This window comes from Fonsecaea multimorphosa (genome assembly GCF_000836435.1).
Source record: "Fonsecaea multimorphosa CBS 102226 unplaced genomic scaffold supercont1.27, whole genome shotgun sequence".
Taxonomy (NCBI): domain Eukaryota; kingdom Fungi; phylum Ascomycota; class Eurotiomycetes; order Chaetothyriales; family Herpotrichiellaceae; genus Fonsecaea; species Fonsecaea multimorphosa.
Window position 1 is genome coordinate 157,406 of NW_015971661.1, and position 27,930 is coordinate 185,335.

General features: G+C 52.5%; 9 protein-coding genes across 9 annotated transcripts; 8 read left to right on the plus strand and 1 right to left on the minus strand.

Moving 5' to 3' along the window:
• On the plus strand, positions 1–1,007 carry Z520_09980 (60S ribosomal protein L2-A; the record flags this gene model as incomplete). The annotated part of the gene is made up of 4 exons (XM_016780474.1): positions 1–49; positions 150–356; positions 440–724; positions 784–1,007. 4 exons carry the CDS (start codon positions 1–3, stop codon positions 1,005–1,007), a joined length of 765 nt encoding a protein of 254 aa, XP_016628393.1.
• Positions 1,008–2,416: 1,409 nt separating this feature from the next.
• Positions 2,417–3,809, plus strand: Z520_09981 (uncharacterized protein; the record flags this gene model as incomplete). The annotated part of the gene is made up of 4 exons (XM_016780475.1): positions 2,417–2,543; positions 2,607–2,774; positions 2,824–3,220; positions 3,272–3,809. 4 exons carry the CDS (start codon positions 2,417–2,419, stop codon positions 3,807–3,809), a joined length of 1,230 nt encoding a protein of 409 aa, XP_016628394.1.
• A 771-nt stretch (positions 3,810–4,580) lies between these two features.
• Z520_09982 (uncharacterized protein) lies at positions 4,581–9,028 on the plus strand (the record flags this gene model as incomplete). The annotated part of the gene is made up of 3 exons (XM_016780476.1): positions 4,581–4,673; positions 4,754–8,749; positions 8,804–9,028. The coding sequence occupies 3 exons, from the start codon at positions 4,581–4,583 to the stop codon at positions 9,026–9,028; spliced, it is 4,314 nt and encodes a 1,437-aa protein (XP_016628395.1).
• An 849-nt stretch (positions 9,029–9,877) lies between these two features.
• On the plus strand, positions 9,878–12,251 carry Z520_09983 (uncharacterized protein; the record flags this gene model as incomplete). Its single annotated transcript, XM_016780477.1, has 6 exons — positions 9,878–9,917; positions 9,976–10,005; positions 10,074–10,223; positions 10,275–10,408; positions 10,468–10,993; positions 11,050–12,251. The coding sequence occupies 6 exons, from the start codon at positions 9,878–9,880 to the stop codon at positions 12,249–12,251; spliced, it is 2,082 nt and encodes a 693-aa protein (XP_016628396.1).
• A 3,196-nt stretch (positions 12,252–15,447) lies between these two features.
• Positions 15,448–16,734, plus strand: Z520_09984 (uncharacterized protein; the record flags this gene model as incomplete). The annotated part of the gene is made up of 1 exon (XM_016780478.1): positions 15,448–16,734. The coding sequence occupies one exon, from the start codon at positions 15,448–15,450 to the stop codon at positions 16,732–16,734; it is 1,287 nt and encodes a 428-aa protein (XP_016628397.1).
• A 978-nt stretch (positions 16,735–17,712) lies between these two features.
• Z520_09985 (uncharacterized protein) lies at positions 17,713–18,102 on the plus strand (the record flags this gene model as incomplete). Its single annotated transcript, XM_016780479.1, has 2 exons — positions 17,713–17,780; positions 17,937–18,102. The coding sequence occupies 2 exons, from the start codon at positions 17,713–17,715 to the stop codon at positions 18,100–18,102; spliced, it is 234 nt and encodes a 77-aa protein (XP_016628398.1).
• Positions 18,103–18,943: 841 nt separating this feature from the next.
• On the minus strand, positions 18,944–22,150 carry Z520_09986 (uncharacterized protein; the record flags this gene model as incomplete). Its single annotated transcript, XM_016780480.1, has 1 exon — positions 18,944–22,150. The coding sequence occupies one exon, from the start codon at positions 22,148–22,150 to the stop codon at positions 18,944–18,946; it is 3,207 nt and encodes a 1,068-aa protein (XP_016628399.1).
• A 772-nt stretch (positions 22,151–22,922) lies between these two features.
• Z520_09987 (uncharacterized protein) lies at positions 22,923–24,077 on the plus strand (the record flags this gene model as incomplete). The annotated part of the gene is made up of 3 exons (XM_016780481.1): positions 22,923–22,965; positions 23,022–24,001; positions 24,051–24,077. 3 exons carry the CDS (start codon positions 22,923–22,925, stop codon positions 24,075–24,077), a joined length of 1,050 nt encoding a protein of 349 aa, XP_016628400.1.
• A 1,179-nt stretch (positions 24,078–25,256) lies between these two features.
• Positions 25,257–27,512, plus strand: Z520_09988 (uncharacterized protein; the record flags this gene model as incomplete). The annotated part of the gene is made up of 1 exon (XM_016780482.1): positions 25,257–27,512. The coding sequence occupies one exon, from the start codon at positions 25,257–25,259 to the stop codon at positions 27,510–27,512; it is 2,256 nt and encodes a 751-aa protein (XP_016628401.1).
• Between the last annotated feature and the right edge of the window lie 418 nt (positions 27,513–27,930).

The window sequence follows — 27,930 nt, forward strand, 5'->3', positions numbered from 1 at the left end:
ATGGGTAGAGTCATCCGGAACCAGCGCAAAGGGCGCGGATCCATCTTCAGTCAGTGCCCCCTCGTCCACAATGTGGCCCGGAATTTCTGCTCAGCGCCCGCAAACTTCGCTCAATGGGTTTTTATCCGTTTGCTGACGTCTCGCAACAGCCAGTCACACCAGGTTGAGAAAAGGAGCTGCCAAATTTCGACAACTCGATTATTCAGAGCGTCATGGGTACATTCGTGGCGTCGTGACTGAAATCATTCATGATCCCGGTCGAGGTGCACCTCTCGCCCGTGTCCAGTTCCGCTCACCCTACAAATATGGCCTCAAGACCGAAACCTTCATTGCGAACGAGGGGCTCTTTACTGGCCGTAGGTTTTTACTCTATCGTTTTTGTCTCGATTGTCTCGAGAGTCAAGAGAGGGTGCAACGGCTGACTGCTTGGAATCATCAGAGTTCATCTACGCCGGCAAGAACGCAGCCCTGAGTGTTGGCAATATCCTCCCCTTGGGCGCAGTGCCCGAAGGAACAGTCGTTTCGAATGTGGAGGAGAAGACCGGTGACCGAGGCGCGCTGGGACGAACTTCAGGCAACTATGTGACTGTGATCGGACACAACCCAGATGAGGGCAAGACCAGGGTCAAGCTCCCCAGTGGTGCAAAGAAAGTTGTTCTCAGTTCGGCTCGAGGAATGATCGGCATCGTCGCTGGTGGCGGACGTACCGACAAGCCAATGCTCAGTATGTGCACAGCTAATCATTGATGTGGCGGTTAAGAATGGGCTAACAAACGGTAACAGAGGCTTCCCGCGCAAAGCACAAATTCGCCGTCAAGCGCAACTCCTGGCCCAAGACTCGTGGTGTTGCCATGAACCCCGTCGACCATCCCCACGGTGGTGGTAACCATCAGCACATCGGCAAGGCCTCTACCATTTCACGATACGCAGCACAAGGTCAAAAAGCCGGTCTTATTGCTGCCCGGAGGACTGGTTTGCTGCGTGGTACCCAGAAGACCAAGGAGTAGATGGGATATGTGTACGAGGGACATCCAGAAAACGGCGTGGACTGTGTTACGGCTCTTTTACGGTATTTGCGTCACCAGCACACAAAGGAAGTGGAAAAGGGTCCAAAGCTCCGATGGTCAGAAGAATGCCAATGGATGCATTGCCATTGAGCAGGTGCTAGTGGAAGCTAGATAGCCTGGGGTTGCGGTGACCATATCCGCAATGAAGATCAGGTCAAGGCGACGAGAAGATTCTGCATAGTGCAAGCACGGGAGATTGCTATCGTCTCCAGAATTTGACAGAGACAAAGGGAACCCAAGTATTTGTTGAAGTCGATCCCCCCTTTTTTCCTTCTTCTTGTAAAAGATCTTGTGGCGTGTCAATGTTGCAAATCTCCCTTGCCCCCTATTCTTCCAAAAGACATGTCACGAGAACATCCATATGCAACTCAGACGTGCATGCTTACTGGCGGTCATGTGCATGATAATGCTTACGGGGTTCGGCGGCGAGTAAGGCCCGAGTACGTGCGAGTACCGAGTAGGTACCTGTATCTACTAGGTAGTGGTGGCTCGTCATAGCAGTTGTATGGACCAGCAGAATTATGCCCGCATTTGTGCGCCGTCAAAATCGAACATGGCTTCAAGTTCTTTCCTTTTTCCCTGCGCCATTTTACGAACATAGCGCCTCGGACTTGTGGCTACGAATAGATAAGCCAAGCGATGATTTCAGTTGGTGGCGCACTGTTTCAGAGGGTCACGAACCGTCACTGGGCATCACAGGTTCGTGACAGGCACCGCTGGAGCTTCTGACGAATCCCCCGCAGAAGAGTTTGAAGTCAGGGGCAGCTGTTGGGAACCAGTGGCTCTGGGCTGTTCTGGCTGCGGCCACTTTGGTGGTGTCACTGGCACCCAGAGTCCCCGACTGGGACCTCGAGCGTCCCAGGGCACCAAGGGGTTCCGAAACTCTATCAGACACAACGTGCATGTTTTGCGCGTCGCTGCAACCCGCAACTAGTCATTAAATTATTGATTATTGGCACCGAGAGACGAGAACTTGCGCGACGGGCAGCAGGGATTTAATTCATCATCCAGCATTCACTGTCGGGCCTGATTCTTGTTCCACGCTTACCAGCGCAGTCAGTCGTTTATCCTGCCTCTATATTCTGACCTCATTCACGCTGCCCGCCGGACTTTGTTTCTTTCCCTTGCTCATCTTCCGCCAGCCCTTGATCAGCATTCCAGTTACAAGACTAGAAGCCACCGCGCAGTCCGATCCGACCCCTCCGTTGCTCACCACATCGACGCAGACAGCGTAACATAGCACCTTCTCTTATCAACCCCAACATCAGCACTCTCACTCACCATTATACCCTCCTTCCGCACCCTTCACTCCCTACCCCAACGAGCATCGTCCCCGGGCGTTTCCAATCATGAATGTCAACAAGAAACTCGATCGTTTTAAACAATGGGCGGGAGAGCGTATGGGCGGGGAAGTCAAGACCAATGTATCCGATGACTTCAAGGCCCTGGAGCTGGAGATGGGCCTCCGTCAAGATGGTGCGTACCACACTGCTGTTGAACGATCGTGGATACACTGGCGCTAATCGCTACATCTTGCAGGTCTCGAAAAAATGCAGCGATCTATGAATGCCTACATCAAAGCCATCTCCAAACGATCCGAGGTGGAGGGTAAAGAGAAAACTCTTCCGATCGCCTACATGGGCGGGACCATGATTTCTCATGGCGAGGACTTTGAGACGGATTCAGAATATGGTCAATGTCTCAACAGTGGGTATGCCCATGTTTCGAAGGAAATGCTGTATGCTGACCTTCCAAGTGTTTGGCCGAACACAGGAGCGACTGGCTCGCACACAGGAAACCTACATCACAAATGCCACCACCTCCTGGCTGGAGTCTCTCGAGAGATCTTTGGTCCAACTGAAAGAATACCAGGCCGCACGCAAACGACTTGAGACGCGCCGACTGGCTTATGATACATCGCTGGCCAAGATGCAGAAGGCCAAGAAGGAGGATTTTCGCGTCGAGGAGGAACTGCGGACTCAAAAGGCCAAATATGAAGAGTCGGCCGACGACGTTCAGCGCAGAATGGAGGAAATCCGGGACTCGGACCCAGAAAGCGTGGCCGATCTTGCAGCATTCCTCGACGCCGAACTGGCTTATCACGATCAATGTAGAGAAGCGCTATTACAACTGAAGAGCCAGTGGCCTGCCAGGTAGAGATCCCCCCCTCGAATGCGAGGACGAATCTAACTGATTCTGTGCAGAGCCCAGCTGTCAACTCGTGGTGGCCGACCCAATCCTCGGTCCAGATCAAACACTGTTCGGTCATACACCCAGACTATTGAGCCGGCGGAGGAAACGCCGCCAGTGGTCGAAATGCGCCCGACTATCAAGTCGAATCGCAGCGGCCGTTTCGCTGACCAACCTACTTCCGAATATTCGCCAGCACGCCCGAATTATGCCAGAGCTACTACGTTCAATGACTCTCCTACAGCTAGGGATCTGTCTCCCGCCACCAGGCCGGGAATTGCGCGAATCCCCAGCGATTCGTTGATGATTCGAACCGCGCGATCGCAGCTACGAAGCGTGGATGAGCAGGACGTTTTTGCAGATGAATCCACAAACAGTGGCTCTGACCGCGGTTACGGGGATCAATCTGTATCCCCCGCAACTTCCCATGGCAGTGAATCAGTGACTCTCCTGGGCGGTAGAAAGAGTGCTGTTCCGCCTCCACCTCCTCCATCACGCTCCAAGAAACCACCACCTCCTCCTGTACCAGCAAAGAGAACTGTTCTCACATAGAGCGTCTTGTACGCAGGAGATCATGAAAGCTGTCCGGATTGATAGACGGAGTCTGGCGCTCGTTCCGGGGGTTGAGACGGGTTTTGCTTGCCCAGAGAGAGACTGTTAGATCCAGGCCCGGCTGAGAATGCATCGAGGCGGCGTTGTATGCCATATAAACTGATTGAATTTGCAAGCACATCAGTCATCGATATTCCCACCTGCATATTTGTACTCGGTAGACGTGTGGTACACATTATCTCGTGTATTTTGGGGACGCGTCCGTGCATGATCACGTGGACTGCAACCCACGTGACTAGATGTAAGATTTGGCGCCCACTTGGCAAACTACTTGCGCAGACCTCGTTTGGGGTCACATCTGTTCTCCGTTGCGCTCCCCCCCAAGACGTGAAGGCCCCTCGGCCGGGAAAATCATCAATCAACGCGTCGCATCCATCTCTTTTCATCTCAACTGAACACTGGTAACTCGCAGTTCCGCTTGAGGAGTGCGCCCGAACCCCGTTGGCGACTCTTCGTCCCCTCTTTAATCAGGCACCCTCACCTCAACACCCAACCACGCCTCACCCGGGACTGCTACACCAACGAATCCCTCCCATCTGCCATCTGCGCCCACGTCCATCCACCCTCACAAGGCTGCGCCAGTCCTGTGCGCCCTCGAGGACCGACAACAACGGCACCGACCTGGATTAGATGCTCAGATAGGCCCTAACGTTCGCCTTGACCTGCAGCAGCCTAGCGTTGCAGATTTACTGGGCCGGCTGAGAAGTCACCATGACTTCTGTTCAATCCGCGCCTGCGATGCAGGCCAACGTACCATCCCTCCCGCCCAACCTTTCCCAAGCCCAGGTGCAGGAAGTCTATCAAGTATGTATAGGCTTCGTGAAAAGGCCTTTCAACCCCCCAAATCACTTTTTGCTGTCATCGGCTGCTAACACAAGCCACAGAAATTCCAGCGCATGAAGGCCCAGAATGTCCCCGAGACCGATCCTGAGTACTTGAAGGCATATCGATTCCTCACTGCTGTTCAACAGCAGCAGAATTACCGCAAGTTGCAGGCTCAAAAGCAGGCACAACTCCAGGCTCAGCAAATGCAGGCTGCCCAAAAACCCCAACACCAGCCGCAACCACAATTGAGCCAACATCCTGGACTACAACTTAACGGAAATGCCAACCCTCCAACGACCAATGGAACTAGCAATGGTCAACAAGACCCAGCGGGCGCGGTGGTCAATGGGGCAGCTTCCTCCACCCCAAGCTCAACCTCTGGACCCAACTCAGCACAAGCTGTCGGAGCACAAGCACAGCGCGCTCCAGCCCAGGCGAATGGCAGCTTCACAGCGGAACAGCTAAACTTACTGAGAACCCAGATTTTCGCTTTCAAGACCCTGTCCAAGAATCAGCCCTTACACCCCAGAATACAGCAGCAACTATTCCCGTCCCTGAAGCAACAAACTGCCACGCCTACGGAAAGCATTCCCTCTGGGGATAAAGTGGCGGATGACGCTGTTGAAGCGAAGGAGGATGGTACCTCAACCGAACTTGCTCGAGCCAAATCTTTCTTCGAAACATATCAGTCACCGTACGACCTTCTCTTCAAGGCGATTAGCTTCTCAGATCATTCGCAGCGCTCCAAGCGCCAAAAAATCCCAAGCATCTTGCCTCTTGGCCTTGACTCGGATCAAGTTCGAGAGGAGCAAGAACGGCTGCTGTACAACCGCATCCAGGCTCGAAAGGCCGAGTTGGCAGCACTACCTGTCAATATCGCGTCCTGGGACACTAGTAAATCCGTCGACCCCACCGCTGATGATTCTCTTAAGCTCAAAGCATTGATCGAGTACAAGAAGTTATGTCTACTCCAAAAACAGCGAGACTTCCGGCGTGAAATCCAGCAAGAGCTCTTCTACTACGACAACCTGGCAATGACAGCTAACCGATCAATGCATCGTCGGATGAAGAAGCAGTCTCTTCGAGAAGCCCGCATCACTGAGAAACTCGAGAAACAGCAACGCGACGCAAGAGAGAACAAGGAGAAGACCCGACAATCGAATCACCTGCAGTCCATTGTCGCTCACGCCCAAGATATCAAAAATAATGCCATCAGTCAACGCTCGCGCATTCAGAAGCTTGGTCGGATGATGGTCACTCATCATCAACACATGGAGCGTGAAGAACAGAAGCGCATTGAACGAACTGCGAAGCAACGTTTGCAAGCATTGAAGGCAAACGACGAAGAGACATACCTGAAGCTCCTCGGCCAGGCCAAAGATTCTCGCATTACACACCTTCTCAAACAGACCGATGGTTTCTTGAAGCAACTTGCCGCCTCTGTCAGACAACAACAAAGAAGTGCTGCAGAGAAATGGGGCGAAGACAAGTACACGGACGAAGAGGACGAAGAGGAGGGCGACTCGGAAGATGAGGAAGGACGTGGCAAGGTGGATTACTACGCCGTCGCTCATCGAATCAAGGAAGAGGTTAACGCCCAACCTTCAATCCTGGTGGGAGGCACTTTGAAAGAGTACCAGCTCAAAGGTCTGCAGTGGATGATCTCACTGTTCAACAACAACCTGAACGGTATCTTGGCCGACGAAATGGGGTTGGGAAAGACCATTCAAACCATCAGTTTGATCACCTATTTGATCGAGAAGAAGCGCCAGACCGGCCCATTCCTGGTTATCGTGCCTCTAAGCACACTCACGAACTGGAATCTGGAGTTTGAGAAGTGGGCTCCCTCAGTCAGTCGCATCGTGTACAAAGGCCCGCCAAACAGCAGGAAGCAGCAACAAATGAGGATTCGACAAGGTAGTTTCCAGGTCTTGCTGACAACGTACGAATACATCATCAAAGACCGTCCTATCTTGAGCAAGATCAAGTGGGTGCACATGATCGTCGACGAAGGTCATCGTATGAAGAATGCGCAATCGAAACTGAGCAGCACCATCACACAGTACTACACAACAAGATACCGACTGATCTTGACTGGTACTCCCCTGCAAAACAACTTGCCCGAATTGTGGGCTCTTCTCAATTTCGTTTTGCCCACGATCTTCAAGTCAGTCAAATCCTTCGACGAATGGTTCAACACTCCTTTTGCAAACACTGGCGGGCAAGACAAGATGGAGTTGAGCGAAGAAGAGCAGCTTCTCATCATTCGCCGTCTACACAAGGTGCTGCGACCTTTCTTGCTCCGTCGTCTCAAGAAAGATGTGGAGAAGGACCTTCCTGACAAGCAAGAGCGAGTCGTCAAATGTCGGTTCTCGGCACTCCAGACCAAGCTTTATATGCAATTGATGACGCACAACCGACTGGCTGTAGCCGACGGAAAGGGCGGCAAGACCAGCATGCGTGGTCTCAGCAACATGTTGATGCAGCTGAGGAAACTGTGTAATCACCCTTACGTCTTTGAACCGGTGGAAGACCAAATGAATCCTGGCAGAGGGACGAATGACTCCATCTGGAGAACCGCCGGAAAATTTGAGCTTCTCGACAGAGTTCTGCCCAAGTTCCGCGCGACCGGCCATCGTGTGTTGATGTTCTTCCAGATGACTCAGATCATGAACATCATGGAGGACTTCTTGCGGTATCGTGGCATCCAATATCTCCGACTCGACGGTGCCACCAAGGCTGAAGATCGATCTGAACTGTTGAGGGTTTTCAACGAACCAGGATCACCGTACTTCTGCTTTCTGCTTTCGACGCGCGCAGGCGGTCTTGGCTTGAATCTTCAAACAGCAGATACTGTTATCATCTACGATTCAGACTGGAATCCTCACCAGGACTTGCAGGCCCAGGACCGTGCTCACCGTATCGGACAGAAGAATGAAGTGCGCATTCTGCGTCTCATCAGCTCGAATTCAGTGGAGGAGAAGATTCTGGAACGCGCGCAATTCAAGCTTGACATGGACGGAAAGGTTATTCAGGCCGGTAAATTCGACAACAAATCCACCAACGAGGAGCGAGAGGCATTCCTCAAAACCTTGCTTGAAGCTGCAGAAGCTGCCGACCAAGTAGGGGATCAGGAGGAAATGGACGACGACGATCTGAACGAGATCATGGCTCGCACAGAAGATGAGTTGGTCTTGTTCAAAAAGATGGACAAGGAGCGTGAAGAGACCGATCAATATGGACCCGGCCGCCCGCTTGCACGTTTGATGGAAGAAAGCGAGCTCCCTGACATTTACGTGGCCGAAGACAATCCGGTTCAGGAAGAAGTAGAGGAGTACACGGGTCGCGGTGCCCGTGTCAAAACACAAGTCAAATATGACGACGGTCTTACTGAAGAACAATGGCTTGCTGCTGTTGATGATTCGGACGATTCGATTGGCGAGGCGGCCAAACGCAAACAGGCTCGGATTGAGAAGAGACGCACCAACAAGCTCAAACGTGAGCGAGAAGCCGCGGGTGTGGCATCCTCGCCGGAGCCGGAACAGGAGAGTTCTGAGGAGGAGCCTCCCCCAAAGAAAAAGGGCCCTGGACGGAAGTCGGCAGGCCAGAAGCGTAAGGCCGAGGAAATTGAGGATGAGCCACCAGCGACGAAGCGCAAGAGAGGAAAGCAACCCAACAAGCCGGCCATCGATTCGCTCGGTAGTTCGGAGCGATCTGCGCTACAAAAAGCTCTCAAGGCTGTGTTTGGGTCTATCAAGGCTCTCGAAGTACCGGACTCGGATTCGGAGCAGCAGTCTGAAGATGAGAGCGACGACGAACCGCCGACAAGATTGATTATCGGGCCGTTCCTAGAGCTGCCGCCGAAGAAAGTGTATCCGGATTATTACAGCTTCATCACGGAACCGATCGCCATGGACATCATTGAGAAACGGATCAACAGCCACCAATATACGAGCCTCAAGGATTTCCAGAGTGATATTGCGCTCCTGGCGAAGAACGCAAAGACGTACAATGAGGACGGCAGCATGCTGTATAACGATGCAATTGCCATTGAGGTAAGGCTTGCATGTCCATCTGATCTGAAATGCGCGACTAACAGGCTGTGACAGAATCACTGCAACGAGATGGTAGCCAAGCAGATTGCAGAGAACCCCATTCTAGGAGATAGAGGGCTGGCGGATGGCGACTCGACAGCAGCAGGTTCGAGTACGGGAACGCCTCGAGGATCCGTGGCACCAGCTGGCGGGACCAAGCTGAGACTGACATTGGGCTCCGGCAGCAATGGAGTGGCGACGAATGGCACTACCAGCGGCGCCGGGAGCGGAGCAGAATGATAGATGGATGTGTTCTTGTACCATAACGAGATAAACTGAAGATGAGAAAACCGGTCATAGGGTGGATTGGATCAGCACTTGCATCTGGACAGGAGAGTGGTGGGATAATCCAGTTCTATTGTTTCTCAACAGCAGGAAGAATTTAGGATGGTCATAGCTTGCATGGCTTTGGAATGGAGAGGAAGACGAGGCACTGGGCGAGAGGGTTTTTTTGTTCGCTGTGGAGATTCAGTACCGGGCGCTTGGTATAGCTGTGAGAATACATGTAGTGCTTGTACAATGGAATACTTGTGCCGTCATTTGTTTATATGGTACCATACCTAGGTATGAACCAGCTCCGTATCTCTTGTTCCTACCGAGTGACTGTCAGGGGATGCGAGAAAAAGGAGAGGACGGTGGCTCAGGAGTTTGGCGAGGACGGCACAACGGCTGAACGACTCGCTAGATGCAGATGCCAGATGGGATCCAGATGACATTCCGCCAATGGTAGAGGGCGAGAGGAGCGTGTGGAGAGGAGCCACGAGTGACTGCGGACAGATGATGGGTTGACGGAGGATCGAGTAGGGCGACATCAAGTGTCCATCTGGCCATCTTAGTTGGAGGCGAGGAGGATCTCGAGTTGGTCCCATACTCACCCAATACTCTCTCCGACCACGAGTAGCTAAGAGACTGACCACAAGTGCATCCACCTGCGCTGCGTCTAGTATTATCGTCTCCAACCTGCTCTTCTCCCTGCTTGTCAATACAACAACATCCCTTTTCTTGCACCCGCTCCTCCTTCTCCTCCTGCCATGCGTGCGCTTGGACTGCGCCTTCTCGAATGATACCTAGTTTGACATCTGCGCCAACATGGCGTCGACTCTGGTGGGCGCGACGCTGAATCTTCTCCGTAACGCAACCCCTCGCCCCCCCTCTGCGAGACCATGACACTGACTCTCAGGATCCAGGTCGCCAGGTGGAAGACGTCGATCCAGACGGTACGCTGCCTGCGCTTCGCCGCTCACCCTGTCCCTTCCCATCGCTCGCTAATTGATCCTCGAAACAGACCCTCCCGAAGCTGGCCAGAAAGAGATCTTTTCGTCATGGGCACTCTTCATTCTGATCATGCTGCTTATTGCGGCCCTGTTTACGAGCTACATTTTGCAGCAGAAGAGAATACAGGCCGTCCATGAAACCGTCATATCTATATTTGCTGGTACTCGCCGATTGCTGCATATAATTGTACGCCTCTGACCGCAGTGTATAGGCATGGTCGTCGGACTGGTCATACGCATCACTCCTGGCACCGCAATCCAAGACACCGTCAGTTTCGATTACCAGTTCTTCTTCAATCTCCTTCTCCCGCCCATCATTCTAGCCTCCGGGTACGAATTACATCAGGTAGGCCTCCTCCCGCAAAAAAAAGAGACTGGATTTGGACATCAACTAAAGGATCATAGGCAAACTTCTTCCGCAATATTGGCACGATCCTGACCTTTGCATTCGCCGGGACCTTCATCTCCGCCGTGTCCTTGGGCCTGATCCTTTGGCTATGGACACGAATTCCCTTCGATGGCCTAACCATCACCTGGGTCGAAGCCATTTCCGTCGGCGCAACCCTCTCTGCGACCGATCCCGTCACGATCCTCGCTATCTTCAACATATACAAGGTCGAACCCAAACTGTATACGGTCATCTTTGGCGAATCCATTCTCAATGATGCCATTGCCATTGTCCTGTTTGAGACTGCTCAGCGATACAGGGAAGGAGCTGCTGGGAATCTCAATATCATCAGCCTGTTCGAGGCTATTGGAATCTTCTTACTCGTCTTCTTCACCAGTTTGGTGATTGGCGTGGTGGTGGGCATCGGGACTGCCCTCGCCCTAAAGTATACGCTTGTCCGCCGGTTTCCAAAGATTGAAAGCTGTCTGATCGTTTTGATTGCATATGCAAGCTACTTTTTCTCCAATGGCGTTCACATGTCTGGTATGTCCCGTGTTCCCAGCCTCGTCATCTTGCAGTACACTAAATCCATCCACCAGGCATTGTGTCGCTGTTATTCTGCGGCATTACCCTCAAACATTACGCATACTACAACATGTCCCGGAGGACTCAACTTACCACGAAATTCGTCTTTCAAATCACCGCCCAGCTCTCAGAGAACTTCATCTTCATCTATCTTGGTCTCACACTATTCACCGAGACAGATCTAGTTTTCAAACCGCTGTTTATTCTCGTTACAGTGGTCGGCATCTGTGGCGCGCGTTGGCTGGCCGTATTCCCACTTTCCAAGGCAATCAACTATATCATTCGACTTCGGGCCAAACGCCGTGGTCGCGATGTGGCAGAGGAACTTCCGTGGCACTACCAAGTCATGTTGTTCTGGGCCGGCCTACGGGGTGCCGTCGGTGTGGCCTTGGCCGCTGGACTACAAGGAAATGAAGGTCCTGCACTCCGTGCCACTGTCCTTGTCGTGGTGGTGTTGACGGTCATTATTTTCGGCGGGACAACGGCACGTATGCTGGAGATTCTAGGCATCCGCACGGGGGTGGTCGAGGAGATCGACTCGGACGATGAATTCGACATTGAGACCGCCAATGGTGGCACATACTACAAGCGATCTGGTACTGGCTTTGGCCACAACCCGCGACCCTCGGCGATTGGCCTTGATTATGTGGGCAACAATCGCGATGGCAAAGCAAATGGCTCAGCTTCACACGCTCGAAACGACAGAGGCTACAGCAGTGGTAATGGTCGATCTCCTCCACTGCACCCCGGAGCTCAGCGCAAAAACTCGAGCATCTCTCAGCGTGACCGCGAAATTGCCGCTCAGCAAGGAAAATTGCTGTCTGGCATCGGTAACACCAGCGGCTCAACGTCCGACGACGACGAAGATGCCGCAGAGCTCGACCTCCCTCCTGCTGCACCGCGGAGAAAACAGTCTCCCTTGTCGCTCCCACCTGGAGCTCATGATACGCGCGTCCGCTCCGCTCCTGATATTATTCTGAATAACGGAGACAGTGATCCTTTGGGGGAAGACCAGGGAGACGTGGGCACAGCGGCTACCCAACCAGAAAGAGCGTCGACGCCGCTGGCGGGAGCGAGTAGTTCGATAAGGAATCTATTGAGGGGGGCAGCGGCGGATCACACTGCTTGGTTCCGCCAGTTGGATGAGGACTTTATCAAGCCGCACCTGTTACTGGATCAGCACCAGGGGCAGGGCAAGGGGCCCCCTCCTTCATGAGCACCAATGCTTCTCCAAGGAGGAGGCTGCAAGAGGCGGGCGGTTCTATTCTTGCATCAGGGCGTCAGGTGTCCTTTAAAAGTGATTTTGGGATGACATGATATTCAGTTGAAGGGATTTCGACGATGATGGCCAGGGCACATAGCACAAGGGCCGTTGGGAAATAGAATGGCAGAGATTGAAGCTTCACAGGGCAGACAAGTTCGAGTAACGTATATTTCATCCACGTTTTATACAGACCCTTGTATATGCCGTTGACTGAAGACCTCGGCAAAGGGGCTTCTTCTTCTCGACGAAGCTCATTAGCATCTGAGTATCAGAAGCGAGAACCAATTCCTCATCCTCTAGATAGTCAATGAAGGTGAGAAAAGATTCATCTATACCGTCCTTGAGGGTCTTGACAGAGGCGAAGAAGATATCGTGGACTTTGGTCATGAACTTGCGAAGCTTGTCTGTCAGCATAGCCCTTCTTTCCTTTAACAGTGACAGCGATTTTGATAAGAGATTCTTGCCTATTCATATGAGGTAGGCGCGGCATGAATCGGTAGTTGGCGTTGGTAACCGATTTCGAAAGGAGCGTGGTGCGTATATGCGGTTCCTTACAAACCACGCGACAGGAATCTCCAATGCTCACGGCGTCAGCCTCACTCTGAGACAATCACACTCACTTTGACAAGCTCCCCAAGTTCGTTTCTCGGATCCGCTGTTCAGAGTTCACACTGGGATCCCGGCACCTACTTCGACGACCTCACTCAGTTCCGCTTCTCAACGACGTCCTCCCCCGCGACAATGGTACCGAGAGGCTCATGGAAAATGAAGGACCATTGGATATCAACCAGTCTACATACACCCATAGGTGGGCCGCAGAGCTTCAGAGTCAAATATGGAGAGTTTCATGGAAAAGACGGACCCTTTGATACCAACCCGTCGAACATACTCATAGGCGGGCTGCAGTACCTCGGGCTCAATCTCGCCTGTCGGCGTTGGTAGGGGTCAGCTCCTGGATTGCTTCAGGGACTAATCCTCCTTTCTCAGGAACGTCCTTGTTCGGCCTGGCTGATAGTAGTCAATTAGGTGCTGGACAAAATGGCCTGGTCAACGCCTTCACGCCCACCGGTAGGCTATATCTTTATATTTGTTCCAGAGACTTTTCGACTTGATATAACAGTAGCTAGGGCCATTCCATAAGTATTGGCGAGATGCTGCGAGCTTTCTGTAAGATCCGATTCTTTGTGCTCAATGTAAATTAAAATCCTTCCTGCCTATAGATTTTTCAGTACCTTAAAGGGAGGGAATCTGGCTTCGGCAAGTTGGCAAGGTTACGTCTTCGAACCATGATCGACGGTGTTCTTCGGCCTAGTATTCTTTTGGGTCAAGTTCTCAAAGTCAAGTGGAAAAGTTCTCAAAGTCAAGTGGTAAAGAACTCAGAGTCAAGTGATAAAATACTTAGAGTCAAGTGATAAAATATCGTTAAAGGACTTAAGTATAAGTGAGGTATGAGAGATTGTCTAGAAACCTATCTAACGTTTCTAAGAATAGTCTGTGCTCCCGCAATTTATATTGGTATCATTCGATACAAGGTACTGGCTCCGAATGCTACCCGTACCTCTACCACAAACCTAAACTAATAGAGTACTCTAGGACTAAGCACACCTGGACCAACAGATCTGGTATGAATATTGTGCACGATATAATGGAACCTTCCATCCAAAGTACCTGGCTGTGCGGCCCTTTCGGACGCGGGCTAACTTCCCTCCGACCAACTATCATACATGGACGCCCCCTTTCCTTAGAGGGAAGGCAGTCAGCGGGACCTGGATTGCGGGACCCCATCGATGCGGCAATGGTAGATCTCTCCCACGGTCAGGCTTGCGGGAAATACTAATCATAGCACTGAGGATACCCCGCTCCATCAAGGCTCCTCACTCCTAAGCTCCAAGGTCTTGCCACTGCGTAGAGATCCCGTACGTGGCTGAGATGAGGTTGCGTTGAGTTGTGAGTCGAACGCGTCAGAATGTACCATCAGGTTTTGATAACGGAGGAAAGACAGTGTTGGAAGTGACTTGACGTCGGTGAATATCGCGGTAGGACATGGGAATCAGACAAAGCACAAGGGTAGGCGCTCGAGAATTAAAGGTCACAAACACCAAGGCAGTGGCCAGGTATGGAGCTGATGGGACAAGAAGTGCTCACAGCACCAGTGGAGTGAGAGGATCTGGATGGTCACAGTGGACAAGTGAAGAGTGAACCCAGGTGAAACGTGTGAAGAACTAGATGGGCTCCTGGAGACCTAGAGCCTGACACCACTATTGAGCCGCTGAAGGCCGATCCAGAGAAAGAGAGTGGGAAGCCTGACACTGACGCTGTGAGTATTGGAGATTTCTACATTGTCCACAAGGACAGCTTTGTAATGAAGACATATTCTATCTCAAACTGTCTCGGTGGAGGACGCCTTATCATATCTACTGCATCCCTAGCTCTTCGAAGGCGCTCTGCGTAGCGCTAACTCGCTGCTTCAAAGTCACATTGACAGTTGTACACCTGGCGCCCGTTGAATGTATGGTGCTGGCGAACAGAGTGCCCGGAGAAGATAAGAGAGAGTTTATCAGAGTGAGTTGTGATTGTCCTAGAGTGATTGTGAACAGAGCATCCAGGAGAGAATCTGAGGAAGGCACTGTGCTGCAAGAGGACCAGATTTCACCAGTGGAGCCCTCACCAGATCTCCTGGGTATCGGGTCATCATAGTAGCAGTGAATGCGCCTCCAAGACTAGCTTCACCACGCCATACTAGTCGGCGAGGCGGTAGGAACCTATGGGAGTAACACAGCCGTATTGGATCGCTTGGCGTAAATGTATTAAACCAGATATATGGGTTTAGGGAGACCAGTGTATACGCGTCCTTAAGCTGCTCAGAGCGGGGGCCGAGGCTCTGTTAGAGAGCAAGGACCAACAACGTCCCGACCGGGCCGGGACCGGGCAAATTACTCCCCGTCAATTGTCAACAAGGAACACACAGCCAGAATTTATATTGACATAGCTCCTGGGCACGAACCTTATTCCTTGAGTAGTGATGCCAGACCAATCTGAAGTAGGTTGATCACAGCATTGTTTCCGTGGCCTGGTACCCTGGATTGGTCAGTCATTCTCAGAGTCAGGTAACCCCTTTGACAAACGAGTCCAGACCTCTCCCGGCTCGATGGCCTCAGGGGCTTTTGAGCCGCTACTCTTGCCCAATGGGACATGGCTCAAGAATCGAATCGGCAAGGCAGCCATGGAGGAGAAAATGTCCGATGTCCAAAGACACTGCCAGCCGTCGCCGGGGCTGTTGGGACTGTACAGCGCCTGGGGCAAGGGTGGTGCTGGCTTGATATTGAGCGGGAACATCATGCTCGATCCCACTGCCATGTCGTGTCCGGGCGACGTGCTTCTTGCGCCCGATGTCGAGCCCCTGGACGAAAGCCGCTGGCGGGAATGGGTCCAGGCGACACGCAGCGGAGGAGCGCAGTTCTGGTTCCAGCTCAACCACCCCGGGCGACAAATCAAAAAGGGCGCAGGGCTTCCCGTCTACGCGCCGTCGGCCGTCAAAATGGACATGGGATCCTTCAGCAACATGTTCCAAACGCCGATTGCCATGACCGAGGCGCAGATTCACGACGTCATCTCCCGGTTTACGTGGGCAGCCGAGAAGGCCGAACAGCTGGGTGCCGACGGTGTCGAGATCCATGCTGCTCATGGCTACCTCATCTCGCAGTTCCTGTCGCCCCTCTCCAACAGGCGGACTGATCAATGGGGAGGTCCTCTGGAGAATCGTGCGCGGCTGTTGTTCGAGGTGGTCAAGTCTGTGCGCGCCAAAGTGTCGCCGAAGTTCGGCGTCGGCGTCAAGATCAACACGGCCGACTTCCAGAGAGGCGGCTTCGATGTGGACGATCTCTTCTGGGTGGCCAAGCAGTTGAACAACTACCAGCTTGATCTGCTGGAGATTTCTGGAGGCAACTATGAATCACCGGTCATGGCCACGGGCGTGGCACAGGACGACAAGGCCTCTAGCACCGCTCGACGCGAAGCATACTTCCTGCAAGTGGCCGCGCAGCTCAAAGACGTCGTCCAGATGCCCGTTATGGTCACGGGAGGCATCTCCCGCAAAGCCGTCGTGGAGGAGGTGGTCGGCACGGGCACCCAACTCATCGCCGGCGTGGGAACGGCCATGGGTCTCGTCCCGGACTTGCCCAACCGGTGGGCCCGTGGCGAAGACCCCGCGCCTGCCCTCTCCCGCAGCAGGATCCTGCCAAAGCCTCTGGCTGCGGTGGCCAAGACCTCGTGCGTCCAAGTGAGCTTCCACATGATCGGGCGAGGCTGGCGGCCGTGGAAGGGCGTCTGGCCCGTGCTGGCGCTGTTAGTAGTGAACGCGATCGAGTCGAGGCAGATGAGGGTCTACAAGAAATGGGTGCATCAACAATTTGGACAGAAACACAAACACCTGTGACGTGTATACTTGCTGCCTCTGCCTTCTTATTTCCCACAACCCTGAAGGGGCACAACAGGGTCGACTCATAGATAACAAAATATTAGATAGAGATATGCCGGCTGGATGATTGCTTGAATGAGGCTGATCAGAAGTTCTGTATGGATATAATAGCCATGCCCGTGCCTGGGCAAATGCTTTGTACTGGAGGGCATGGCTTATAGAGTGGGGGTATGGCCGCCCCTAGAGCCAATGATTGTAGACTTCGAATGGTGGAGTCTAGGTTAATAACCCTAATTCCGACTATGTTCCCACAAACTCCTCTTCCCTTTTCGCTATTCCCGCCTCTTGGACTGGAATACGTATTAGGGAACGGTAGAAATGGATAGACATTATTTCTCTGTCTGGTTTGGTTGAATTCACTTTCGACCCTCTGGTAAACACATGCTGATCGATACACACAAGAATAAATCCTTGCCAGGAGCAAAAAAAGTAGTTGTTGCGCTGCGTTAGCCGGGACTGAGGAATTGTTAGAACCGCGATTTCACATCCTCACTACAATGTATATTCAACTTACATCGAACCCGGGGCTGTAGCTAACCCGATATGGAAGGCCACAATGTCTCGAGTGACGTCAGTAGGTATATTTCTGCGCTGGTGATCTCAACTTACTACCATTACACCACCAACGCTTGAATTGTGCTCGATTTTGGCGACTATCAAATATATATTTTCATTTTCTGGGTGGATCACGTGTGGGGTAGAGAGACAACCTATCGCCAGTAAAGTATGACTATGGCTCCAAATAACTCCACCTAGGTAATTACCGGCCGACGCTGTGACGTCAATCTAGCACCATTTATCTACGAGTAATTGGAATGTACAATACTCGTGATCCTTTTCTATTTTCCCCAGTATTCGATTCGACTGATTGAATCCTTCAATTCCCAATCTAGATCACTACGTTGATATCCAAGACTCTGCAATCGACAATAGATAATGGAGGGCGTGCCGAAATTCAAGGAGCGCGAAAAGGCCCTCGAAGACGACTACATTCGCCGCAAGGAGTAGGTTTCCGTCATTCCCACATTTGCATCAGGCATTACTGTCTAGGGATGGGTATCTAGCGAGATATCGTCGAGGCTCTCGAGAGAAATACATGGCCGTGTCTGTTATCCCCCCTCCAGCGATTAAAGCATACTGACCAAAAGGCCGTTGGTTAGGGCCGAGAAATACAAACCCCCGGCGCCGACCCAGCCTGGAAGTACCCAGCCCTCGAATCCGGAGCATAATGTACGTTTCTACGCCTACTCTAATACCCTCTCTTCAGGCGCTGTGTGGACTAGGCTAACGGAATACGAATGCAAAAAGGCTAAACCCAAGAAATGAGCGGTTGGGATTGATCTGAGCCAACGTCGTGGCCTGTGAGACTGGGTTTCTGCCTAATATCAGGCTGAGTTTATGTATCATTAGTGGCCGTCAAAGCACTTTGTATCGAGAATATCAACCTTATATTCGATATTTCAGGCTCTACCGTTCATCCACATCAAGGACTCTGTGTCCAGCGGTTCCCTATTGGTGCACCGCATGTCTGCTCCTTCCGCATGTCTGCTCCTTCCGCATGTCTGCTCCTTCCGCACGTTTGCTCCTTCCCCTTCAAGCTCATTCGACGTTGTCTATCCAAGACGCCTTCCGGACCAACTCTTGAGAGTAGCGCAAGTGGTATCAAACACTCGGCTCAACGTTCCTCGCACCATATGGCTGATTTATTGGTCTTATCCCGGAAAGGGAGGTAAGGGATGGATGCGAGTGCGAACCTCGAGAAGCCATGATGCTCTGGACAGCTAATCGACTGAGTATCCGTTACAAGTGAGCCAAGGGATTTCGTCTGAAGAGAGGGTTACTCCGGGGCGAGCCTCACGTGGATCATAGTGATAATAGGGGAACAAGTATTACTATTACAAGATAACATTACTAGGTATGTACGAGTACAGATATACAGTGTACTTCTTCTGCCGTCCTGTTACTGCCAATAACCCAATTGGCAACCAGTCCCAAATCCCTGAGCCTTGCTTCGTAACCTTCTCCCTCGAGGTGTAGCTGGCATGTACTGTGCACCAATACCCCCTTGTCCATTTCACAGCCACTTCTCCAAAGCCGGAAACTTCTCGAGCAGAAATATATGCCATCTGAACTCCCTTCGCCCAAGCCCAAAACACTTTAAACGGGGCTACTTGGCCCCTTCCGACTTCTTTCTCAAAAACACTCTCTTAATCCCGCCAATATCCCCAAGGCTCATACGGCTGCCTTTGGGTCGCGCGGCAAGACTTGTCCGCCGTGAAATCTTCGCGTCACTGGCAATGGAACTCGTGCTCGGGCTGGTGGAAATGGTCACAGGGCTCGAATTCACGTTGGAGCTCGGGCTGGAACCGAAATACGATGATGCTCGACGGCCCGTGCTTGGTGGCGTGGAGGTGAACGTTGTGGTGGTGGTCGTTGTCGTGGTGGTGCCATTAGGCCCTTGAACAATCGTGGAGCTGCCACCACCACTGACCGCCCTGGCTTTGCCGACCATCCCCTGAACCCAAGCATCATTACTCGCGGCGGGTGTGGTCGCATATGTTGCTGCTCGTCGCACGTTCATTTTGGGCCCAGCGGCACCAAGAGGAGTATAATTTGTTGTCGTGGTAGGAGGAGTCACAACCGTTGTTGTCGTGACCCCGCCCGGGCTGGTGACAGTTGAATACCTTGGGAGAGACGCAGTCACGGGACTTTGTCGCGGCTGTTGAAATTGGTCCTTCGACAGTACCGTGGCAGGGTCGATGATGCTTGCCACAGTACCAGTCTCATGATTAGTGGACGTGGCTAAGGTCGGAGGACTAACGGTATAAGATGGTGGGATAGGTGGCACTGGAGGCGTTGTCCACGCACCGTCACCTCTGCTCTTGCGACGTTCAGGGGAGCGGTGTCGCTGGGTGGATGATCGAGTTTTGGGGTTGACCAGCTCAGCCGATGTCGTGCCTTCGAACGTCGTTTGGGCTACCGTTGGTGATCTTGATTTTCGCCGTCCTTGGGAAGCCGACGCTCCGCTAGCAGAACTCACAGAGTCTCTAGGTCCGTTCCCAGGGAAGCTGGCAACCTCAAGTCGACCATCGACAGTCGCCCGGCTTCCATGATGAAGACTATACTCTCGCAGGTATTCTCCCAGATCCGCCCATCCACCACCAACCCGAACCATCACGCGATCCCCGTCTCCGACTGTGCGCACAAAGAGCTTGACTGGGGGCGCCTCGCGACCTTGTCCTGAGCGTGTCAGATGATATAATTTGATGTCAGGATCGGCGAGGCTGCCTCTACGGCTTGACGGGTCCGCTTTGGCTGGTGACAATGTCAATGAAGCAGTGGGGGTTGAGGCACGAGTTGACGAGTTGGACGACGATTGAGCATCTGCATCTTTTGCCAACCGGATTCTAGTAGGTAGGCTCGTGAGAATGTCTTGGATTCTGTCGTCAAGCGATTCTCTCGTCTTTGGCCGTCTCGGGGATTGTCCTACTTCGGCCGAGAGGGTGTCAAAACGCCCTCCCCCCACGCTCTCTTCGTTACCCCTGCTCGCTACCGGTGTTATTGGAGAGCTGTCAATTGTACTGTTGCGCTTACTCGACCTTCTTGGCAAAACTGGTAGAGGCGGTTCTTGCCTCGAGTGCATGTCCACAGAGTCGACTTGAAGGGATGGTGAAACGACGGGATGCCTGGCCGTTGAATTTGCGCTTGGAGGGGATGAAGGTTGGTGTACGTCCACTTCAGCTGAAGGAGCTGCCACTGTAGAACCCGTAGCAGCTGTCAATTGTTTCAGCGCCTTTGACGGGGTACTCTCAGGCGACTCGGCTATTTGGGTAAGAATATCCCAACTGGCAGCCCGTCTCAGCACAACTTGTTTCAATTTATCTTTCGGGAAGACCTCTATAGACGCGGTTGACGCTCTTTGCAGCATGGGTGGCTTCAACGCCATCTGTTGCTGAGCTGCGGAGGGCGATCCAAACCAAGCGATCTCATCCCGGCTTGTTGGAAAAGGATTCTCCACCACGCTGATCTTCGGACTTGGGAGGACACTGGTAGTCCTGGCGTCCATGATTTCCGCGTTGGAGATGTCTGAGAACGTCGAGTATGTTGAGTCAGCAACCGAAACTTTTGAAACTTCTCGTTTGTGGCCCTTTTGGTTGGCAAGGTCAAGCTTCAGAGACGGTCTGCGCTTTGCTCTAACCTCCTCCTGGTCTGACGGAGAAATATCAAGTACCATGTTTTCGGGCAAGGCACCAGTTATCGTAGACGGCTGAGCAGCCTCTGCCTGTCCTCCTAGCTCTTGCCGTACAATTTCCTCACGTAAGGATTCCGGGTGTTCAGGGCTTCCAGCAATATTTTCAGTTCCAGTATTCCTGCTACTTTTTGATGCCAGGTTGTTTCTGAGCACAACGTGGTCTGCTTCGACCGCCCAGGTTGCATAATCGAGCTCGATCTTCTCGAGGACATCGATCCAGGCCTGTGGGAGAGAATCCTCGCGCCCCTCAAGCATATCGAGGAATCGATCAATGCGACGCCCCAGGTCTGATACGCGTCCACCCAATGCCATCTTCTTATCGTCCAAAGACGACCTAGTCAGAGCTTGCGCAGAATCTGGCGTCCTGATCTCATCGAATGCTTGCTGAATCTCAGACTTGGTGGACTGCATAACGTCGAGAAATCTCGCAAGGTCTCTTAACACTCTCAATCGCACATCCCAGGTGTCAAGCAACATGTTCAACTTGGCAAGGTCTGGAAGTGCTTGTATAACTGTCGCAGTGATCAGGGCAGTGAAGTCGCGCATTCTCCCGTAGCTTGAGCGAGGACCAACTGACCGCGAAGCTTTTGTCGGACTCGTTGCGGGTAGATGAGCTTCGAGCACATGGTCCTTGATCTCGTCGATGCCCATACTGTCGAGGTCATCCCTAATCTCCTCTATTCTGGCCTCGTAGTCTTCCGCCACAGACGCAGGCAAACAGCCACGGTACTCTTCGGGCTTGCCGCTTGTATTTGACGGAGGCACGAATCCTAGACCAAATCCTCTCTCTTTCTTGCCCGGCCACGTCCATTGTGACAATTCATTCTTCCATTCCCGCAGTTTCTGGGCGGCGAAAGCAGCTCTTATGCCAATCTCTCGCTCTGCAGGGGTTGCGTCCGCAATGCTGGTAGTCAAAGCATCTTCTTGTGCAGCACCACCGGAAATGGTTTCTGTCGCCTGTAGTGCTCTCAGTGTCGAGCCCGGTGTCAAATTTCCTAGGAGGGGGTCGAGCTCTCTAATGGCGAATTGAGCTCTGCGCCGAGGTGACCGAGAGGGAGAGCGAGATGGCGTGGGAGGATCCAAGCGAGGGAACTGCGGCGTAGTGGGAGTTGTGGGCGCCATTTTCTCAAGAGACGTGCGAGATACTCGGTATGCCCTCGATCTATCTTGCCAGCAAGCACGCTTGCTTCTTCTTTCTCAAAGAGTTCCAGCCTCTCGGGAGATCAATTGACAGCATGCTGATGGTTGCTCACGCCCCTCACGAGAAGTAGTGGTGTGAGGACATGCGAGACACCGTCTAAGACGCAGGGTAATTGGTGGCACGTTGGAGGAGGCAGTCATGTAGGGAATTAAAAGAGCGACAGAGCAGGGGGGCTCAGAAGGATACCTACAGTCATGATAAGGTGATTGGGAAGGAAGAGAGAGGATGTTGATGCTTGATGGCGTGAAACAGGTTCCCGCTCGCCACCAACAACGCAGCGAGCAGCAGGGTGCCAACTGCTTGCCCCAGAAAAATTCCCCTGGTAGTGGATGCCTGGTGTGTCTGGGCGTCTGGACTCTGGGCATGATGCTGACGGTTAGTAGGGCCCTAGTAGGTGTTCGTGCCGCCTAGGCCGCCAACCAGGATGTGCCTGTCTTGCATCGATAGGCGAGATGAGAATCCAGCTCGCCAGTTCGCGTACCCGGAAGTGACGCGCCTTTTCCGCTTCCTTGGGGCGCGTGGATCCCATGGACGCTGGTTGTGGTTCCTTGGGTTCTTTTGCATGTTCCTCAAGCTAAACCAATTCATCGCTATCGTCAAACACTGAACGAACCTCTCTGCTTCCCTCCCTCCTCCTTCGACTCACTGCCACTCTCAGTCAACATTTTTGTCTGCTTCCCCAGGAACAATTCAATGCGTTTCAAGAGCCAGATCAAAAATGTGAATCTACTCGCAAGTAGGCGCCGTTTGCACCCACTCCGGCTCGCCTCAGACCCATTAATAGCTTTTCAGAATTCTGCGCCTCGTTGGCCTCTCTAGGCCAGATCGCCTGGTGCCGACTCGACGACGATGGTGTTCAGTTCACCATCATCCCTGACAAGGGGAGCCAGGTTTGGTCCGTCTTAAGGCCCGAGATGATTTTTGAGACATACGTCCTCCAGTCTGCGTCACCCAAGAACACGATTAACCTTGAAGTCCCCATTCAAGCCCTTTCTCGAGCCCTCCGGTCGGCGCTTGGGGCGACGTCCACACAGATCAGGTTGACAAAGAAGGACAACGTACCCATACTCTCGTTGACGATTGTGACCAACACCTTCAGCAGCGGGAAAAATGTTGTGGCCCGACCCACAACAACTGGGAGCCATGGTGGAAATGGAGAAAGCGACTTCGATGATGCCGAAGATCTGTCTTTCTACGAAGCCAACGCCGGGGGAGATGGTGAACGAGAGACAATTATCACGCAAGACATCCCAGTCAAAGTCCTAGCCATGGCAGTCGTCGAGAGCCTCCACCAACCCCGGACGCCGGAGCCAGATGTGAACATTTTTCTCCCTCCTCTGGCACAGGTAAAGACCATATCCGAACGCTTCACACGGTTGGCAATCGCCACAACCAAGGGATCTTCTGCGGCTAGCCCTCGCCTGGAACTCAGTGCTAATATGCATGGCTCGCTCAAAATCTCCGTCAAAACCGACGCACTCAATATTACAAGCCGCTGGACGGGCCTGGCGCATCCACAGCTTGAGCCGGCACTCTTCCCGGACTTGACCGACCATCCCACCACCAGAATGAAGGAGCTTGGAGGGCCTAACGGAGAGAACGATGCAGGATGGTCCAGGGTCCGGATTGATGCTAAGGATTGGTCGAGGGTTCTCAGCGTCGGTCGAGTCTGTACCAAGGTCATTGCATGTTTCATCAATGAAGGAGCCTTGGTGCTATATGTCTATCTGCCAGCGGATGAAAACGGCGATGAGGGAGATCCCTGCCTCACAGTAAGTTGAAGACATTTGCCTTACAAAGAAGATGCTAACATTTCGCAAGTACTACATTAGCTCCTTCTCTGCTTGATGCTGCGGTTAGGATTGATATTGCTGAGTTTGGTTCTCAGTGGAGGAGTCAGGTCCTGGTTTTATGAAAGGGATGTGATCACGGTTGCAGTAATGATAGCAGCAGGGGCAGGTGGTAGCAAGGCTAGATCGATGCCAGATGACCCACCTGAAAGATACACCGTTCGAACTCGCACGGACACTGCATTGTACAACGCCTACGAGCCTGTAGTGCCTGTGTTGACATCTTTGCTGGTCATGTGATTGCAGCGGAACCCGAGCCACGTGGTAATGCTTGGCACTCTTGGCAGCCTTGTGCCTTTCAAGTTGTTCCTTTTCTCCTCTTTTCCCCTTTCTTCTATCAATGCATCTTCGATTAAACCGCCCCCACGTGCCCCAGGAAACTGAATTCAAACGTCTTGAAGCCACTCGGGGATTTCTCAGCTTTCGATCTACAAGTTCAAACTAATTTGGGCATATTTGCCACGTCCTACCATCCCGCGGGGCATGGAAGACGGCAGGAGGCGGCAGGCGCCTCCTGCGACCTCTTTCGCGGCCAAGTGTATCTTTTTCTGGATCTTTGCCGGCGTGACGCCCGGTGTTGTTTACCAACCATGATGAGCCGCAATGCGAACTGGGCAAGGCCCCCCAGTGCTGCGCGGCTAGTCTTCCATGCCTGTGGCCCCAACGGTGATATGAAACGGTACGATGCAGAGGTCTGCCACTATTCCTGATAGCTGGGACTGCTGCATCCTAGTCTTTGTCGGCCTCATGCTCGATCTCCAGATATTGTTATTCGTCCATCTCACACGGTTGCGTACGTCGACTGAGCAGTCGACCACACCTTCGACCAACCTGATGTCGCTCGCACCGATCTGCGCCTTGGGCATTTTTAGACCTGCAGCTGACTTTCAGAGAGCTTCATGTTTCAACCTCCCAGATCGCCGAAACGGTAAGGCTGAATAAGGTAGGCAAACCCCCCAGAAGGAGGACGTGTTGCCTCCGAAGTGCAAAGATTCTACCTCTATCTTCTTCCTTGTTGACACCAGTCTCATTTCGGTGCTTCTTACACCTTATCTTTCTGTGCCTCGACTACGGAAAATGCGCTCTACGACACAATCGGCCTGGAGTTCTCTTCAATGAGCTGGCATCCTAAGGCAGATATTGCTTCCTTCCATCATTGCGACAACAATTCTCTGGAATGGCAGCTGCATTGGTCCCAACCGCTAGTGTTTACCAGGGAGTCTGGACAGATTGGTCAGAGGGCAAGATATGGGGTCTCACTCTTACTTTGTGCCCGACGCATGCCACCATCTTGACCAACGCGTTGGCTGTCTTTGTCACCGTCTGCGGTATACAGCTGTGGAACATTATTCGATCCTCGATCGACAGATTTGGTACTCCGTCTCAGCCAGAGATGTTGACTCCGCAGCTTCGAAGACAAAAAACCGTGTTAAGAAATGCTGATTCGGGTCCTATTACAACTGCCGAGCGCTTGCTGTATATAGCATGGAAATATCGACGGACGAGCACTGGCAAACCCTCACTACGCGCATACTCATTTGGTATGTTCGCCATAATCTTTGCCATCCTCTCGTGGGCAGCCGGAATCTTTTCCAATCGAGCAATCAGCACCGGCTCAACGAACGGGCCTTGGCAAGTTCTTTCCAGAAGTAACCGTTGCGGGGTATGGAATCAGACTTACTTCAACATTGTGAACGGTGTAGATCTTTCCACAGAAGACAACTTTGACGAGATTATTCAGTACACTGCTAAGAGGGGTCAAGACGTTCAACTGAGCTTCGAATATGCTCAACAATGTTACTTCGCCCAATCCCCTACCGATACCATGTCGTCCACCTGTAACACTTTCAAAACTTCAAGCCTCGACAGGACGGTTGCGAATGGCACGTGCCCGTTTCAAATTCAATCCTGCCTTGAAGGCTCCAACGCCATTGTCCTGGAAACGGACCAGATTGACTCGCACGTGGATTTGGGTATCAATGCCAAGCCGAAAGACCGCTTGAAGTACTCGAGGAGGACAACATGCGCCGTTCTCGATGGCACCGATCACATAAAGGGGTGGAACGGCACAATAGTGAACAGCTCGAGTCCCCGGCCAGCACCAGATACCGCTTATGCCTACTACGGTCCTTCACTCTACAAAGGCACGGAATGGACGTACGCGTACTCAAATTTCGCGTCCTTTTTCGACAATTTCTCCGCTCAGGTGACTTTACCGTATCAACTGGACTCAGAAATGGCTTTTGCCATTGCTGATCCACAATACAGCACCAGCGATTTTCAGCCCATCGAGCAGCTTGTACGGTATGATGCCGACGTGAGTCTCCTCTTCCTCAGCTACACGGGAATGTATCTAGGGGAGGTTGACGATCCTTGGTTCTCCGCTCACAACGGCGCTTGGTTCGGCAGCTCATTCCCTTTTTATCTTCAAACTCGCTATGCTCGCGATCTAGTCATTAGCACACTTGGATGTACGGAGCAGTATAAATTTTGTACCAATGATGGCGTCTGCACCGACTTTCTCGGATTCGATCAAGTCCAAAACGTCGCCGCTTTCAACGCCGCACTTACGCCTCATCAAAATGCTACCTTTAATCGAATATTGTTTGCTCTATCCACATCGAATCTCAGGAGTCTTGTCCAAGAACTAGCATTAACGACCAATCCACTGCTGGCGAGCAACGAGACCTATTCTGGAGATAGCGGTGCATGGGTATCAAAGGCTTTGCCAGAGTATCAGTGGAAGCTGGAGTTAGAGTTCTACTACGCCATCACAATGGCGCATCTACAGCGGACAATCTTCGAATGGGCTACTGGGTCAATTGCACCTACACCTGCACCACAAGATGTCGAATATATCCTGCGACCAACACTGGAGCAAGACGTCTGGTTCTGCAACAACATGATCCTTCAATCCACTGTCTATCAGTCCTTTTCTTTAGTGGTAATTATACTGATTGTCATCTTCGGGACATTGATTCTCATCACGGCAACTTTCATGAGCAGGTGTTCCACCGAGCTGGATGACGATGATGTACTTGAAGATGGTATCTCTTTGAGACCTGAACCTTCCCCACGAGGCAATATCTCACAATCGCGACGCAGCGACCTCCTCGAAGCTTTCGAGCTAACATATATGGAGCCGGTGCCAAACGGTCAGAGAGTTTCTTCCGCTACGCTTCCACCAGAGGACCGTGGCTTCTCGATCCTGAGTTATCAAGAAAACTTTGGCAGTAGTCAAATTCGACCTGAAGCGCCTCCCAGGTTGTCCGGAGATTCATGGATGGCCATTAGTCTCAACGAAGATGGGGCATTAGCACCAGAGGCTCCGAGACAGACAAAATGCTGCGATTTGGGGGAGCCACAGCTACTTCCTCCGCCTGCCGCCCATCTTGCTGTAAGTTCAGCAGAGCACCCTATGAATGGGCCGTAGGGTTCATGGATATGACTTGTGCCCAATCTGTCTTCCATCACACATGAGGACAGGAGATTGGGGCGAGACCCGACATCAGGTCACCTGGTGGTCTTAGAAGGGAAAGGGAGAGAGCGATTTCTGTGGTGCGCCATACAATATCCCTCGTCAATGTGCAACGCACCCTGATTCCCCGGATCGTATCCCGGTTAACATCAAAGTTCCGTGAGCCAACCGACACGGACACCTCCGGATCGTTCATCGGCATTTTGCTCAGAAGTTAGAAGTCTCCATTCCCATGGTCACGCCCACCACCGCTCACACCGCGGTCGATGAGCTCGTCTCGCTTGAAGTCTCCATTACCATGGTCGCGCCCGCCACTGCTCACCCCACGGTCGACGAGCTCGTCTCTTTTGAAGCCGCCGTTGCCATGGTCGCG